This window comes from Dipteris shenzhenensis, chromosome 2 (genome assembly GCF_047967505.1).
Source record: "Dipteris shenzhenensis isolate YYH24624 ecotype China chromosome 2, Dip_SZ_1.0, whole genome shotgun sequence".
Taxonomy (NCBI): Eukaryota; Viridiplantae; Streptophyta; class Polypodiopsida; order Gleicheniales; family Dipteridaceae; genus Dipteris; species Dipteris shenzhenensis.
In genome coordinates this window covers 35,775,157-35,793,797 of record NC_141597.1, presented here as the reverse complement: position 1 = coordinate 35,793,797, position 18,641 = coordinate 35,775,157, and the positions used below count along the sequence as shown (strand labels likewise).

General features: G+C 44.6%; 1 protein-coding gene across 1 annotated transcript in view; it reads left to right on the top strand.

Moving 5' to 3' along the window:
• Positions 1-17,985, top strand: part of LOC147904689 (GEM-like protein 1) — a 28,536-nt gene extending 10,551 nt beyond the window's left edge. Inside the window, exons 3-4 of the mRNA XM_087395172.1 lie at positions 9,031-9,305; positions 17,358-17,985. Coding sequence (XP_087251298.1) covers positions 9,031-9,305; positions 17,358-17,534 — 452 coding nt within the window. The 3' untranslated portion in view covers positions 17,535-17,985. The remainder of the gene's footprint in view (positions 1-9,030; positions 9,306-17,357) is intronic.
• Positions 17,986-18,641: the final 656 nt, after the last annotated feature.

Genomic DNA, 18,641 nt, shown 5'->3' with positions numbered 1-18,641 from the left:
TTTACATAAGACTAGACTGTAAACATCTGGGCTGATTGGCTTTGTCGTTTGGTTTCTCTGCATGTTTTTCAAGTTGATAGTATGGTCTAAACTTTAGTGTGTCAGAAACCTGCTGTATGTGTGAAATTAAAATAATCTTTTCACGAGTGCATGCGGATTTCCTGAGGGGATCATTCAACTTACTTGACCAAAGGAAAACATTATTGCACAGTTACAAAGGGACCCTCTGATTATAGCGCTGTCGCATCCCTTTTTGAGGCTGCATGTTCCTCGAGGTGCTACCTTTCCCTGTCAAAGGACTAACCGTGTTACATCCTGCCATTTGCGAAAAAAAATCACACTCCTGCGGTCTTGTAGATAGGCAATATCCAGTTGTATACCACTCTGCAGATACCCCACTTAGGATCTCAGTTGAGTAAAGCAAAGTGATGTTAGTAAGACAAGACTATAGAATTGCTCAAAAAACAAAATGTTCAAGTTTTGACTATATGATATTGCCAACATGATTACTAATCATGACTCCCTTTATGCATGATACAACGGGTTACATAGCAATTTTTCATAACAGTGGATCTGGAACCTTTTTTGACTGAACTTTTCGGAGCTGATCGGAAACCTTGTCTATGGCTGCCTAAGCCTTTGTTTTCCCTCCCTCCCTGAAGCCAGAGATTCGTGCTTGAGAGTAGGTTTGGGGATTTGTGTAAATATGTAGATGCTCTCATGCATATCTATCCCCATTGCTTTGAGTTATTATTCGAATGTTCTATCTTCTCCTTCAAGTTTTTATATTATGGAATCGGTACAAAATATGATCTACATAATACATACATCACACACATGTGTGAGTGTATGTTTCTCTCTCTCTCTCTCTCTATATATATATATATATAGATAGATAGATAGATAGATAGATAGATACATATCTATCTATATATAGAGAGACAGAAACACTCACACATGTGTGTGATGTATGTATTATATATATATATATATATGATGCGACCCCAGCACTCCTAAAACCTCTGACCTGCAAGCAAACACAAGAACACACCTTGACATCTACAAGATAAGGTCCTGAATCATGAGACGTCCCCTCCAAGTCATGAGCTGAGCTACTGGCACGAACTCCCAACCATTTCGTGACCAGCCCGGTGTCCCATACCACCAGAGGCCTTGGATCTGCTGCTGGGCCTTGGGCTACGCTAAGATGCAGGCGTGCATCCACAAGTCGATCCAGGGTCAAGACCTAGCACTAGGGAACTAGACTTGCTCCCCTCGGCTCTCTGAAGACTGAACCTCTGACCCCCTTTATAGGCTCGGACCAAATGCGCCAAAAATAGCGGACCCCAGTACACATCAGATACCAATCCGTGCACATGACATACTTCCCCTCCTCTAAGAACTTACTCCTTAGTTCATAAGAAAACCCGGAAATGTTCTCTGGAGGCTAGGTAATGTCTCCCTATTGGAAAGGTCACCTCCCCATCTGTAAGCCCCCAAATGAGGAGAGCATGGGGGAGGGAGACCTAGGGCAAGGTATGCCGAGAGAAAGGGGACAGCCACTGTACGGATCAGTACAGGCTGCTGCAGGGCAGTGTACGGAAGGTGTGCAGGGTGAGCCAGGGTCCGGACAAGGGCTGAACAGAGGCCGAACAGTAGCAGCATGGAGTCGCACTGTTGCAGCAGGTATTGGGCAGGTCTATGGCCTGCAAGGAGGGCTGTCAGGTGGCGGGGTAAGCAGTCCAAAGGGGCTGGGCCCTGCATGGAACAAAGGGCCAGGAAAGGGCCCTAAATAGGGCTGGATAAGCAGCCAACCAGCCAACCAACTGGTCGGTTGGTTAGGGCTGCTACAGACCAGCCAGTCGGCCCAATTAGGGATGGCTGGTCGGTTGGTTTTGGAGGGCCTTGTGCCCTATATAAGGAGGGCTTTTGTGCCCTCATAACTCATTCTCTGGAGCAGCCAACCACCAGCAGATTGAAGCAGCAGGAGGACCGTCCTTGGGCCTACATCCAGGAGGTGAAGGACGCACATAGAAGCTGCTACAGACCAGCCGGTCAGCCCAATTAGGGCTGGCTGGTCGGTTGGTTCTGGAGGGCCTTGTGCCCTATATAAGGAGGGCCTTTGTGCCCTCATAACTCATTCTCTAGAGCGGCCAACCACCAGCAGATTGAAGTAGTAGGAGGACCGTCCTTGGGCCTACATCCAGGAGCTGAAGGAGGCACATAGAAGCTGCAGACAAAGCTGAGAAAGGGCTGCCTACCTAGGCTGATCTACAAGCAGTAAGGGAGAGAGAGAGAGAGAGAGAGAGAGAGAGAGAGAGAGAGTTCTTTTAACTTCGTAGCAACAATGCCAAGACGCACACAGTAGGCGTATCCGAAGTGGACCACAAGGATCGAACACACACCAACAACATGAACCAGAGCCTCAACCACCAAGACCCACGCGGGTTTTACAAAACTTGATGGGGAAGGAGGGCTTATACACGGTGAGAGAGAACCATTCTGGACGGAAAGTCTACAGACGCTCGAGGTGGAGCACACGGGCTCGAGTCTAGAGATAACTGGCAGATAAGAGAAGCACCTTGTGGTAAGATCAGAGGACCACACCATTGGTGGGACTCTGGATCTATCTCTTTTGTATTGTGTCCATAGCTTTGGACGGAAATATATTATTTTGGTGGTTTCTCTATCTGGTTGGTTCATTGTCTATTGATGAGTTTGCACATCTATTCTATGCACATAAGTTGAAGAAGTTTGTGATTCCACACCCCACACCACAGTGTGTGAGCTCCTGGGCATTACTATCAGTCTTCCGCTGTGCATACCCTCTGTTGGGTCATTTCTAACATGGTATCAGAGCCCAAGGCTCATAGGTGTGGGAACCTGAAGGCAAGGACCTTGCTGAAGGACGACCTTGATTCAGAAGCTCTAGGGAATCGACTTCCACGACTAGAGGATTGTGCCCTTGCAAGGAGGGTGACTCAGGTTTAGTTAGGTGCGTTCAGAGTTTTTGTCTACTAAAAATTGAGTTTGGTTGACTTTGCTGTGTGGTATAACAGCAAAGAGGTCGACCTCTATAGCCTCTTCAGCCCCTACTCTCCCTTCCTTCTCCCCCAGCTTTCTTTCATTCACTATCCCTAACTTCGGAGAGTCTGGGAAACTAGATGGGACCAACTACCCGATCTGGAAAGTGAAGATCCGGAGTCATTTAGTGGCTCGAAAGCTAACCACGGGAGTGGAGGCGAAGCCGGAGGACATGGTGGACAGGCAAGGGGAGATAGTCATGGCAGTATACAGAGAGGAGCTCGAAGCTTGGGAAGACAGAGATGCCCATGCCTTGGCATTAATCATAGGGACTACGGCGGACTCTGTTCTTCCACATATCCAGATGGCCGAGACGTCAAAGAGGCGTGGGTCACTCTGAAGGATCTATACGAGACGGACAACACCTCCCGAATTTTGCTTCTTCAGCATCAACTCTACAATCTTGATATGGAAGAAGGAGATACGGTACATAGCCACTTGATGAAGGTCAAGGTGGTTAGGGATCAGTTGGCAGCAGTTGGTCAGAAGACAGACTCATGCCATTTGGCCTTGATGGTACTGAGGAGACTACCTCGGAGTTTCAAGAGCTTTGTTACGATCGTGACAGCAGGACAGAGGACCAAACCTCTGACTTTTGAGGAGTTGGGTCCATTACTGCTACAGGAGGAAGCTCGGGAGAAGCTCTACAAGACGACAAAGACAACAAGGCAATGCTGGCAAAGGATTACGCTGGCAAAGGAAAGGGCAAGCCTAGCGGTGGCAAGTCCAAGAAAGACCACTCTGACGACGAGGAGACTTCTAAGAGGAAGCAGAAGAAGAAGTGCTTCTACTGTGAGAAGCGAGGACATTTTGCAAAGGACTGCAGAAAGAAAAAGGCGGATCAGAAAAACAAAGAGGAGTCCGACTCAGATTCAGAGGGAGAGGCCAAAGCAAATGTGGTAGTCAAAGACACCACCGAGTGTTATCGAGGTCAGATATGTTGACCAAGAAATCACAGTGAGGATGTCTAACATAGAGATATGGGTCGACGAGGAGTCAGATGCCTTTGTGAAGGTGAAGGACATCATGGAGCGCTTACCTTCCAGGTGCGTGGCTGTTGACACTAACACGAGGGTGGATTCCATGGAAGGCCCGAGGGTCTCATGGTCAGATGGATGATGTACTTCAAAAGGGGACAGTACATGATTACACAGGCTCTTGGTGGGTGCCTCGATGAAGTACAGGGTTTGCTTTCAGAGCAGACACACAGGCAGTACAATAGTCTAGTATGTCCTTGATATTTTGCGTTTGAGCCTTTATAGCATGCTGTGGAGAGACTTTGCTCTTCATTTTTCTCAGGAGATACGAGATTGGAAGGAATTGGCCTTCTTCGAAGGCAAAAGGGGAAGTATTGGTGCTTCTTCAAATCTCAGACGTAGATTGCTAGAAAGTGATGGACAAAGAGTACTGAAGCCAGAAGAGTACGTGCTTGAGAACTCAACGAGAGTTCATGGTCCAGGTAATCTGGAAATATTCATTGGTTGCAGACCTTGGCACTTGCTAAAGGAAGGAAAGGTTGAAACAGACCCTGAGAGCATGGTGCCTGGAAGACTCCAGGTTGTTCACTCATTATGAGGGGGACAACTGGAAGATCGTGACGGCTGGATTGCTCAAGTTCAAAGGCGGGAACGTGACTGAAGGAGGTGGTGCCAGGGCTGAGGAGGTGCTACCAGAGATAGACCTGTGTACCAGGATGGTGTGTGGAAGCGGAACCAGACCTGGTGGAGCAGGAGTCACTGGATGAAAAGCCAGGAAAAGATTTTGACACCGAAATGTTCCTGAGGACTACGACCAGGGAGTTACTGGAGCATGGTCATCGACGTGTTGGCATTGGGCCGAGATGTGTCAGTGAGAGGGGGTGTTGGAAAGGTCACCTCCCCATCTGTAAGCCCCCAAATGAGGAGAGCATGGGGGAGGGAGACCTAGGGCAAGGTATGCCCAGAGAAAGGGGACAGCCACTGTACGGATCTGTACAGGGCAGTGTATGGAAGGTGTGCAGGGTGCACCAGGGTCTGGAGAAGGGCTGAACAGAGGCCGAACAGTAGCAGCATGGAGTCACACTGTTGCAGCAGGTCTTGGGCAGGTCTATGGCCTGCAAGCAGGGCTGGCAGGTGGCGGGGTAAGAAGTCCAAAGGGGCTGGGCCCTGCATGGAACAAAGGGCCAGAAAAGGGCCCTAAATAGGGCTGGAGAGGCAGCCAACCAGCCAACCAACTGGTCGGTTGGTTAGGGCTGCTACAGACCAGCCAGTCGGCCCAATTAGGGCTGGCTGGTCGGTTGGTTCTGGAGGGCCTTGTGCCCTATATAAGGAGGGCCTTTGTGCCCTCATAACTCATTCTCTAGAGCAGCCAACCACCAGCAGATTGAAGCAACAAGAGGACCGTCCTTGGGCCTACATCCAGGAGGTGAAGGAGGCACATAGAAGCTGCAGACAAAGCTGAGAAAGGGCTGCCTACCTAGGCTGATCTACAGGCAGTAAGGGAGAGAGAACCATTCTGGACGGAAAGTCTATAGACGCTTGAGGTGGAGCACGTGGTCTTGAGTCTAGAGATAGCTGGCAGATAGGAGAAGTATCTTGTGGTAAGATCGAAGGACCACACCATTGGTGGGACTCTGGATCTCTCTCTTTTGTATTGTGTTCATAGCTTTGGACGGAAATATATTATTTTGGTGGTTTCTCTATCTGGTTGGTTCATTGTCTATTGATGAGTTTGCACATCTATTCTATGCACATAAGTTGAAGAAGTTTGTGATTCCACACCCCACACCACACTGTGTGAGCTCCTAGGCATTACTATCAGTCTTCTGCTGTGCATACCCTCTGTTGGGTCATTTCTAACACTCCCATGTTGTGTCCTCTTCAACACGATCCTTGCGCTTGATCTTGTATTCCGTGATCGTTCGATTCCTTATTTGTCTTTCACGGAATTCAAGAATACTCTCAAGTTCATGTGGAATAAAAGTCAAATCAGTCACTTCTATTATTTTTGGAGGAGAAACAAGTTGATCATCAGCACCCAGTAACTCTTTCAGTCTGCCGACATGAAAAACTGGATGTACCTTAACATCAAGAGGCAATTCTAGTTAATATGCAACCAGTCCAGTTCGTTTAATAACCTTGAATGGACCACAGTATCTGGGGGATAATGTCAGAACCAAACCAATATTTAGGCTCTTGGATTCCTTGGGAATACGTAAATATACCATCGTTGCATCAGAGTACTCTCTGGGTGAAAATCCCGATCCTGGGCACTTCTAATAGACTCCTTAGCAAAGTGCAACATTTCTTGCATGTCTTGCAAGAATATCCTTGTAGCATCATTGTTTATTCCCTTGAACCCAACCATAACTGGTGACTTAGGTTGAAACCCATACATAAGCATAAAAGGATTGTAACCTGTACTTGAATGCTTTGCACTGTTGTAAGTAAATTCTATCATTGGGGAGTTAGTCTTCTCATGAAGACGGTCTCTTAGAAACATATGCACGAAGCATATGTTCAACCAATTGGTTAACCTTCTCTGTGCTGCCATCGGATTGTGCATGATCTGAGGAACTCTTATTTAAAGTAGTTTCCAACTTCTCAAAAACAAGTGTCCAAAAGCTACTTGTAAACTTAGAGTTGCGGTCACTGACTATGTCGGAAGGCAAACCATATAGTTTAAACAATTGGCCCACAAACTCATGAGCCAATTGAATAGCTGATATGGTTGATCTAGTAGGTAAGAATCTAGCCATCTTTTTCAGACGGTCAACTATGACCCAAATGGAGTCATGACCCTTGCGCGTTTTAGGCAAACCGGTAAATGCACGCATCTTAGGTCAATAAAAGGTATGTTTCACTAGAGACAGCGTCCGATGTATGCTCGGATGTCCAGCACGAGGAGCATCATGACACTCCCAGAGAATCTTGGATCGAAGATCCGATACATCTGGCACACATATCTTTCCATTTCGGAACAACAAGCCGTTCTAAATTATCCACTGACCTCCCGCCGCGTGTACTGTAGGTGGCACAATCCTCAAGTCCTAGAGACTCCTGGTCAACCATGGAGCTCCTAGGGTGCCACGTATGTAACCCTACTGCTGAAGAGGATGGAAGGACTACAGGTGCATGCTTTTGCTATGATTGAACTACTGATGACTGCTAGAAAGTGGACAATGACAAAAAATTAGAGGACGTAATTAGCCCATGATGGACACCGTGTCTAGATGTGAAGGTAGAAACTTCGACAAAGACTCATGCATGCTGAGAATGTATGTGATGAGCTATGCACCAGTTCAACAGACAGAAGATACTAACCTATAATATTGTGTAGCAACCATAATTGGTATGTGAACTCTAAATTTTTTCGAAATTATGCGCTAGGAAACAAGACGCAGCTGATGAAGATGACTCGGCATCTTTGCTGATGAAGACTTTTATTGCACTTCTTGAAAATTGCAGCACTGATCTCAAGGTGGCATTTCTTAATAGTGCACTAGAAGAGGAACTCCACATGGTATAGCCTGAATGATTTGAGGAGAAAGGAAAAGAGCATCTTGTATGTATGTAAAATGAAGAAGGCACTTTGTGGTCTCAAACAAGCAACACGAGCTTGGTATTCACGGCTAACAAACACTTTCAATAGAAAGGTCTTGTCAAAAGTGATGCTCATCCAAATTTGTATGTGTTGAAAGATTAGAAAGGTTTGGTTTGGCTATCTTGTTTGTGGATGAGGTGATCATTACAGACAATGATAAACCTTTGGTGGATGAAATCAAGTATGATTTGACATGTTAGGTCTGGGACTAGTGCACTATTTGTTCGGTATGGAAGTGTGGCAAAGGTCTTTTATTTCCTAGCAGGTATGCAATGGAACATTTGAAAACATTCAATAAGAGATTAGCAAGTGCATGTAAAAACCAACTTAAAACTACGCAAGTTTGATATGTCAGCCAAAGTGGTTGCACTTGTCTACAGGCAATTGGTGGGAAGTCTAACATACTTAACACATACTTGTCTCAATAATGCACATGCAGTTGGAACGGCAGTCAGTTTATGCAGGAACCAAGGGAATCTTATTCGAATGCTGCCAAGATAATCTTGCGTACATTAAGGGTAAAACTTGGTATGGGTTGGACTATACCGAGGATGGTGAAATCGTATTACACTGATATTCTGATGCAAAATAATCCGAACAGAAGATCAACGAGTTATTGTTTCTCCTTGGGCATAGCAGTGATTGCTTGGTGCAGTACGAAACAATCGGTTGTTTCTTTGTTGCCCCTGGAATCTGAATACAGGGTACTTTGCAGTGACTATCAAGAGTATTTGGTTACAATGGTTGTTGGAAAATATAGGTCTACCACAAGTAGGGCCTACAATCATTTCTTGTGCTCAGACAAGAAACATCGAGGCACATCATAATTTTGCTCGGGAGCAGATCCAGAAGGAGGCAGTTAATTTGTTATTTGTGAAATCGGAGGATGAGACCACTGATAGCTTTACAAAGGGGCTAGGCAGAGACAACTTTCAATACTTCAGATCTATGCAAGGACTTGCTCCATTCAAATTATTTATTGAGGGGGAGTGCTAGAAATCGGTGTTTATTGTCATGTTGTATATGTGTGAATATCCTCTGCTAAGTGTGTGCATAAGATTTAAAACAGGCTAGTGGCTTCATGCTGGATTAGTCATGCTGAAACCTAATAGATTTGTATATATATACTGATTCTTTTGTGGATAATGTAGTTGAGTAGAGTTGTGCAGCATACATGTGCTCTCTCTCTCTCTCTCACACACACCTGCTTGTGTTTGCTCACTCTATGTTTGTTCCGTCCGATTCTGCATTGCATTTTGACAAAAACAAAACTTTAATGTTGTGTAACTACATGCTTTCTATCTAGATCCTCACCTATTTTGCCTAGTTTTTCCTGCAGTCACTATCAGTGCTTTTGATTTGCAGTGAAAACTGGCCCAAACATGGCAGACACAGCTTGGGGAAGGCTAAGTCAGGGAACAAAGTTTGTCATGGAAGGTGGAGCTGAAAGGGTTTTCAGACAATCATTTGAGACCGTCTCAGATGAAAAACTGCTCAAGTATTATGCTTGTTATCTTTCTACATCCTCAGGTCCAATCGCTGGCACTCTGTATATCTCCACGAAGAGGATTGCATTTGGTAGTGACCGGCCTCTATCTTACGAAACCAGTCCTGGACAGACAGCTTGGAACTACTACAAGGTAGCATATATTATACTTGAATGTCTCTGCTTATTTTTTGGATGAAATTACTGTGATTAGCACATTAGCATGCTTGCATTCTTTAATTGTATGATTGAATTTTCACACACAATATTACGGATAACGGCATGAGGCTTCTAGCACCCTACCATGAAATATGTAGAGGTGGAAGGCTGTTTTTGTAGGCAATGATCTTGGTTGCTAGACAGGAGATGAAATCACAAATATTTACCTGAGGAAATATGCTAGAAAATTGCAATAGAAATATTTTCCTTTTTTTTTCAAGAAAAAGACTTCTATTAAGCATGAACAATGTTAGAAGCATGGTGGGGAGAGAGAGAGAGAGAGAGAGAGAGAGAGAGCGAGAGAGAGAGAGAATGATACTTAAATGAAGACATAAAGATCATTCATCAAGTATAACAAGTGAAGTACAAGCCTTATATAGGATACACACACACACTTGCACCAAGTGCATATGGGATAAGTCCCATAGTGACACGTGGCACTCGCACATGACTCACACACAGTACTAGATCTCCTAGTACTACACATGAACACATCACATCAACACTCTTTGGCTATGATATCTCCAACACCCCCCTTCAGAGCCAAGAGTGTGAGACAACAAGTCCAACTATCCAACAGCTCCCGTGTGATAGTGACTTCTCAATCAGCTTGCAACTCGCAAGGGCAAACCATCACTCGTCACCCCCCCTTACTCTGAACTGGGTGGTCAATACCATCAAATCAAAGTAAAAGACAATACATTCATTTTTGGGGGACAACCCAAGGCAAAGTACCTCTTATTGACTCCAAATACATTCACTTTAGAGGGACAACTCAAGGCTGAGAATTGACTCAACACAAACACACATAGCATAGGGGGCCTAGAAAGCCCAATCTGTGTCATATGGATCCTCAAGAGAGAGGCCGTGAACCTCTGCTGTAGCTGCATGTATCTCCTCAGGGGGCTCTTCAGGTTTAGCCTGTTCTTCAGCAAGGAGATTGGCACGGTGCTTCTGTTGTTCCTGTTCCGTCTGCTTGAAGTAGTGAGCTTCAATGTGTCCTTTCCTCTTGCAAAACCTGCAAATAATGTTCTTGGTGGTCTTCCATTTGCTTGTGGAAGCAAATGCTTGATTAGTAGAAGAGGCAAGAGAGGCTTCCTTATTGCGACGATCCTTCTCAATGAGTAGTGCCACCGTATCATCAAACGTGGTAGTGGCAAGACGAAGGACTTGAGGATTTTGCTCAAAGCGAGAAATTCCATACATACTCTTCATAATTACATCCATCTTATCTTCGTCATTTGGCGCGCTTTTCAAACTTAGATTGAAACCGTGCTGGATGATCACTCAACTCATCACTCTCTTCCATTTTCAAATCATAAAATTTGAGCTTAAGAAATACTTTAGAGTTGGTGATTTTATTACCAAACAATGTCTCAAGGAGATCCCATATATCCTTAGCTGTTTACTTGAAGTCCACATGATGGATAAGAGTTGTTGGGATATCTCAAGGTGTATGCCCCAGGCACACCTTAGGTTCTATGCGTGCGTGCTAGAGGCACAGTTAGGTGCCCATAAGCATTGTTAGATGTGTGTTTGGAGTGGATTGAGCTGGACTCATTTGGTAGGTATGATGGAGATAATCTAGGAGTGATTTATGGATCACGAGATGCTCTCTTGAGCTCATGTGTGATGTCATCTACCTTTGTATTGAGCCTATTTAGAGGCTTCTCTTTCTGAATGAGAGTATCAATTGCATTTCGTGTTCATCACTTCATCCCTTTCAGCTATGTTTATCTTCAACCCTCCATAGCTACTCTCAATTCGTTACATTTGGTATCAGAGCTGCATGATTTCCTGATATATCTTTCCTAGTTGAGCTTAGGAAGCTCGTTGTTCTTCCACTTTGTGATTTCTCATGGAGCTGCCTATTTTTCTGAACATAAGCTGGAGGCGTTACCTTTTGCTGAAGGAGATGTTACGCTGCTGCTACTGGATGCATTCCACAAGCCCGAACACTTGTGCCACTTTTTCATCAAGATAACTTGCGGGTATAGCAGTGTCACTCCATCTCTCTGCTTGTGAGTTGCATGATGACCAGCTAGAGTTACATATCCATCGAGAACGATTGAGTTCCTTCCGTAATCTTCCCACGGCTCAGTACAGTGAGCTCTTCCTGCTGCAAGTCGGTGAAGCGCTTCTGGCTCAGGAAGGCACTAAACCCACCAGCTCTCCTTCACATAGAAGTCATAGGAGGGCTTGATGAGGAGTCACTCGACAATTTGAACATGTCTTGCGGAGCATACTGGCGAATGTCTTTGGTCAGTTGATCTTAATCATCAGCTAAAGAGCGCTGCTAATGCCATCGCGTTTCAATAAGTGGAGCTTCTTTTGTCAGCCTATTTCTGAGATTTGATTCTGTGTTGCGATGGCGATCTGATCCATGAAGGTTTACAGCTCTTTTTATGGTTATGAGCTATCATTTTATGCAGTCTATCTTCGTCCGGTACGTGAATGCTTGCTTGTGGACCTGAGGCTCCAACCTGTGAGCATACACGAAGCAGCAGCTGCAGCTGAAATTCACATTTGTTTGGGCAATGCGGTGCTCGTGGTTCTTGCCTGTGTAATCACCTAGATGCCCATGTTTCTGAGGTATATCTCCAGTTCGCAACAGTTGTAACTGGAGCATTGTCAAGCCTATCTATGATAGATTTTTTACTCGAGGTCCTATAGCTGATCACCATAAAGCATCTCTCCTTTCTCAGACTCTCAGCATCATGTTTCTTCTGAGTTTTGTATTCATCATGACTTCGACATCTTCTAGATCGATGCTCGCAGAGAAGTTCATGGGGGAAGGCTTCCCAATATGGCAAACAAATATGAGACTCCTGATGCATAAAGGGCTTTGGAACCTTGTAAATGGAAGAGATCAAAAGCCAGACTTAGATGAAAGTGAGATTCTCTTATGGGAGAAGTCCAATGACAAAGCCTTGGCTATTATTGGACTATACTTGGCTGATAACCTTATTCACCGTGTTGCTTTTGACAAGCCAGCAAGAGAAACGTGGGAGAAACTAGAACATTTGTTTAAAGAGTAGGGTCCTTTGCCCTGGGTTGTTTCCAAAAAAAAAAAAGAATGAATGAAATAATATGTTGAGTCAAGGTACTCAGCCTGGATAGTCCTCCAAAATGAATGAAATAAACTATTGTGTTTTGTGTGTTTTGTAAACACCTCTGGTTACCTTATGATGTAGGCCATGTGTATGTGTTTATGCTCCATGGTACCTCCTGCAGACAGTGTGTGCATGTACATGCAGGGGAGATAACCATTGGAAGGTCTTTTGTATCCCTTTTGTTTACTTTACACCCATGGGAACCCTTGCTAGCTTGAGATCCTAGCCACTGATAGATCCATGACCACCATGAGATGGCATGAGACACCTTGTGCTAGCTGTATCCTTAACATAGCCTGAGGCATTCCCTTGAGGGGGGGTTTGTTGTTGGGATATCTCAAGGTGTATGCCCCAGGCACACCTTAGGTTCTATGTGTGTGTGCTAGAGGCACAGTTAGGTGCCCATAAGCACTGTTAGATGTGTGTTTGGAGTGGATTGAGCTGGACTCATTTGGTAGGTATGATGGAGATAATCTAGGAGTGATTTATGGATCACGAGATGCTCTCTTGAGCTCATGTGTGATGTCATCTACCTTTGTATTGAGCCTATTTAGAGGCTTCTCTTTCTGAATGAGAGTATCAATTGCATTTCATGTTCATCACTTCATCCCTTTCAGCTATGTTTATCTTCAACCCTCCATAGCTACTCTCAATTCGTTACAAGAGTGTCGGCCAAGCAAATACCAATGAGGGCAATGGCCTTAGCATTTTACTGCTTTCAAGTCCTTTGGTGTGGCTGATCAAGTAATTCAACCTTGTCATCCTCAACGACATCCCAAACACCTTCAGGCATAAGAAGCAGCTGCATCTTGGTTTGCCATGTGGGAAAACGTTCCCCTTTGAACTTCTGCACGAGCAAAGAGCTGGAAGACCATGAATTCATGATGCGAAGACCTTGATGGAGACGGACAGCAAGCCCGAGATGCAAGGAGGAGGCAAAAGAGAGCCAAATGAGTGCTCCAAAATGCAAAGCAGCTGCCTAGAGCAGCTCCGGGATGAATGAGAGGCAAGGAGCAGCCCTGAAAATGAGTGTGAAGGAGGCAATTCTGCAACAGCAATCCCAAAAAGGCTCGCAAATGCAAGAAGCTGCTCCAAAATAGGTCGAAGATGCCTCCAACCGGACTGTTTAGGAGCTATTTCTGCCTCTGTTTGGGTCTCTACAGCGAATTCGGCCAGTTCCAAGCAGTTCCAGCGCCATAACCTTCACCTCCAAGTATTACCAGCCCTTGCAAGTGCTGCGTGGAGGCCACCCTCTCCATTTTGGAGCATTTTCCAAGGGCTGTGTGCATTTTGGAGCATACTAGGGCATCGAATTTCTGCTGCAGCAATATTTTTTCAACCGCCTTTCAAGAGCCCCTTGCATGTGGAGATTCGAGCGATTTCCGAGCATTTACATTCCTGTCTTTAGGGTTTACAGGCCGCTGAAGCACTTGGATGTGCCTATGAAGAGGCAAACTATGGTGAAGCTAAGTGGGCACAAAGGAGGGCAAATGGGCTGCAGAATGGAGGCGAAAAGAAGCTGGGCTGAGACGAAAATGAGCAGGGTTGAGGCGGCTGCAGAAAGAAAGGCTAGAGCAGAATTAGGGTTTTTTAGGTCTAGGGTGACATGGTAGTTATGGCAGGTTGAACCTGCCCTGATACCATGTTAGAAACATGGTGGGAGAGAGAAGGTTAGGGTGTGAGGAAATGATACTCAAATGAAGGCATAAAGAAGGCTATCATTCATTTATCAAGTATGATAAGACAAGCGAATTACAAGCCTTATATAGGCTACACACTCACACAGCTGCACCAAGCGCATATGGGATAATTCCCATAGTGACACGTGGCACTCACACTTGACTCACACACATGAACTAGTACTAGATCTCCTAGTACTACACACCAAACATCACATCAACACATTCTTTGGCTATGATATCTCCAACAAACAAAACCTGCAAGAGCAAGTTCAAAGCGGAAATACAACATACAGTGCATGAAATAAAGCCTCAAAATGGCCCAGAAGAGCTTCTCAAAAAGAGGTAGAAAATATCTAAGGTTGAGGCTGAAAATGCCATCTCAACCCTGTAGAGGACTTCGAGAAGAAGGGGGAGCCTCTCCATTCTCTAAGGACAATGACCCTCCTAGCAAAGGCCTCCCCCGAGAGGACCCCTACATGCTTATCTAAGTGGCCATCAATGTACGGATAGTATCTGTCCAAATACTGGCCAAAGTGCGAGAGGGGTGGACCTTAGGGATGATCCAAGGACTTTGTGTATGTGGCTCTCCAGATATGCCACACTGAAATGCTCGCCTTAATCTCCCAAGAGGAATCCACAAAAGCATGCACCGCTCTGAAGGTTGAGCCTGGAACATCATCTAGCGAACATGGCTCAACTAAGTGTTGCCGAATCGAGAAAGCCCAATAAGAGTCGTGCCTCTCATAAAATACCCGAGGACTCGAATATTTGTGGGTGTTGTATTTATATTCTTGCTTTAAACGACTACATGAGTGTGAAAAGCAAAGCCAACAGACTAATGCAAAGCATAAAACAAACTCATTGCTCTAGATTGCTCTAGATTGTTCTAGATTAGGTTTTATTTTAATTGATTATGTACCCAATGTAAGCAGAAATAATCAGCGTGACAAGCAAAGCAATTATGAGTACAAAATGTTCATTATGCCATATTAATTACACAAATATAATCCACAATATTTGCCTATTTTGTGTTCGACCTGGATGGGAGTTTTTACGAGTTCAAGCATTCCACTTCAGGTTATTGCTTTACCACAATCACACGAGGATGTCTTGGTTTTTATTGTCCCAATTGTCTAGATCTTCATACGATGTTCTACTAGAGATTGCATTTCAGCCTATCAAGGTCATTAACTTTGTGGAACATGGCTCGGATTCTCAGTGGTATCTAGATCCTAACCCACTTCTCTTGGCCTTGGGTTCATGGAGATTGTGGTGCTCTATGGTAGAGCCACCATAAAATATTTGTGGTGGGATCCAGGGGAGTGGAAATGGATTGATGAAGGGCATCGAGAGAAGAGCCTCCCCTTATTTTGTTACACTATAAGTAATGCCAGGAGGTGGATACCCTCAATCGCCTCTGTACACCTGGCTCTCCAAATATGCCAGGCTACAATGCTAGCCAAAATTTCCCAAGACGTGTCTACTGAGGCATGAGTAGCTCTGAAAGGAGTGAAGGGAACATCCCGGAGGGAACAAGACTCCACTGAGTGTCACCGTACAATGAGAACTGGATTTGGATCATGTCCCTCGAAAAACACTTGAGGGCCAGTAAGAGATAACCAAGCCATTGAACCCCAGGTCATGTAGAAAGGTGCTGTATGAAAGACGCTGAAAATCCTAGCAACAACTTTCCAGATCTTCCTCACTGTCTACACTCCCAAAGGCAATGTTGTACTGACTCAACTGCAATGTGACAACGAGGACAAGTAGGGTCAGCCCCGAACCTGGATCTCCACAGGTTCATTGCAATCCCTCCATGAATAGAAAGCCAAAAGAAAGAATGATCTTTCTATTCCTGAGGGATTTCCAGAGCCTACATCAGAAGTTTTTCCGCACAACTGCGAAAATCTGAAAACTATCCCAATCGGGTGCTCTGGAGGGCCTCCAACCTCTACTATTGAGCTGAAACCTCCGGGCATTTCTAATTGTGTATCGAAAGAAGGTGAAGTTCCTCTCTCGGTGCCCCTCATCAATCCATTCCCACTCCCCTGGGTCCCACTGCAAGAACCTAATAGGGAAACCACAATACAGCCAGAGTCTCCAAGACCCCAGCGCAAGGAGAATAGGATCATGGTCAAGATACCACTGTGAGTCCCTACCCCACTGCATGAAACCTGCAATCCTGACAGGCTGAAATGCAACCTCCAAAAGAATATCATCAGAAGACTTGATAAGTTTGCCTCCCGACCGAACATCAAAGACTAGAGTATCCTCATGTGCATCTTGCAATGCAATAACTTGTAACGGAATGCCCGTCCCTGAAAACGCTCCCCACCAAGTGGACTCTTTGATCGGCATGTCATCTGTGTCAATCCACTCTGGTGGAATGGCTGCCTGTATCTGCTGTATCCTGAGTGCACTCCCTCTGAGGTGGCCAACTGCTAAAAGTCTCTGATCCTCTGGAAGTCTCACAAAGGCCTACCAAGCGCCTATTGTAGAAGCAGGTCCCCTCTCCCATCTAGACCACTGCATATAGTATGACACTCCAAGTGGCTTGCCATCGTCATTCAAAATCGAGTCATTCCACACGACTGGCTGCCTGTGAATTTCTTCACGAGAGGTGGGTGGAACTCTGCAAAGTGTGTTTCTGAAGCAGCCCCAAGCCTTCAGAATAGCAGCCACGAGAGGGGAAGGGGGACTGAACCAAAGCTTTGAATCCATGAAACTAGTGAAGCAACTCAGATTCTTCTTTCATGAGAAAGACCCATGTGAATCAAGAGAAGTCATCATGAAAGTGACAAAATATCTGGAACCACAATGTGTGGTTGTGTTCATGGCTACACATGCAGTCTGTTTTTACAACTATTCACCAACTCTTGAATTATGAATTTCATATGCAGCCTTATTCTTGCTATGATAAGATCTGGCATCCTCAGACAATAGTTGTCATATTACCTCAATGTAAAAGGATTTTATCTTCTCCCAACTCCAGATCTGTGATTTTTTGCATGTACTTTGGAGGCTCTCATTTTTCGTTATTTATGAACTATATACCCAAGTTTTGTATGCCTGTCACTTGTTTGTGTCATGCCTAATATATGAGAGAGAGAGAGAGAGAGAGAGAGAGAGAGGGGGGGGCTGGGTCGGGGGGGGGTAGGGGAATGGTATCCTTATTTCGTTGACATATTTCAGGTAGTGGTTCCATTGCATAGCCTACAAGCTGTCAATGCTTCTTCGAATCCGAATAACCCTGCTGAGAAGTACATCCAAATATTGACTTCTGATAATCATGAATTCTGGTTTTTGGGATTTGTGAATTATGATAAGGCAGTGAAGAACTTGCAGGAAGCACGGCTACAGCACAGGTAAGAAGAAAGTCCCCTATAAATTCTCAAAATTGCCTATGAAGTCTGGAGCTTCAGTACACATATGTGAAAATAGAAGTCTGAGGGGAGTTTCAAGGTACACTTTCTAAACTTGTGACTATTTCTTAAAGTTGTGGCTAGTGACTATTTCAAGGTACACTTTGTAAACTAGTGACTATTTCCTAAAGCCCACTGCTACAGGGCTTAATATTTTCATTAACATTTCATAGGAGGTAGTCAGTGCACAAAAGGATAAAAACATTATCATGAGGGAGTAGTGGAAGGTTACAATACTGGACAGCAAGGGATGTGTGCCTTTGAAGGTCCACACCAAATTCCAAGTTGTCATGGTCGCAAGGATACTACTATGTGTGTGCAAACTTTAGTGACAACACTGTACTTAAGTTATTTCATGGGTCTAAATTTACAAGAATAGCTAGCATTTCGCCTCTTAAGTCCTTGGAAATAAAGCATGCTATGCCTCATTCTTGGGAAGAATTGCATCCTCATGGGACCTATTGTATCCCCTCCCCACTCTTCTTTTTCATAATGGAATATGCATTTAGGTAAATAAAACTTCTCAAATTTTTGGAAAAACCATGCATGCATTGATTCTCTTGAAGGCTGACGTGGTACCTCTAGTTGCTTCTCCTTTTTGGGTTTCTCTCTCTTCTTCTATAACATTCCTCTCCTCCTCCGTGTCATTCTCATCCCCTTCTACCACATAAATGTTGCTTTGCTTGCTCAGTATGTCTTCCTTTGTTTTTTCAAAAAGCCTCTTTTTCTTCTCTTTCCTTCTCTTTTATTTTGTGTGTAGATTTTTGGAGGTTTAGAACAATAAAAAATCTAAATTTGTATGAATGGATATATTCTAGTCTTACAAAGGTATAGTGCATCATGTTTTAATTCTCACTACATCCTTTGTTGGTCTCATTTATTGGTTAATTAATTTGTTTAGGTTCAGCTTTGGATAAAATATTCATCTATCCAATTTACCTCCTTGATTGGTAAGAATGTGCAAAACATGATACTGCCATGATTGAAAGCAGATCCACCTTCTAGGGTGTGGTGTAAAGAAGATACATCAACGGCTTTGTAGAGGTGGAGGGTT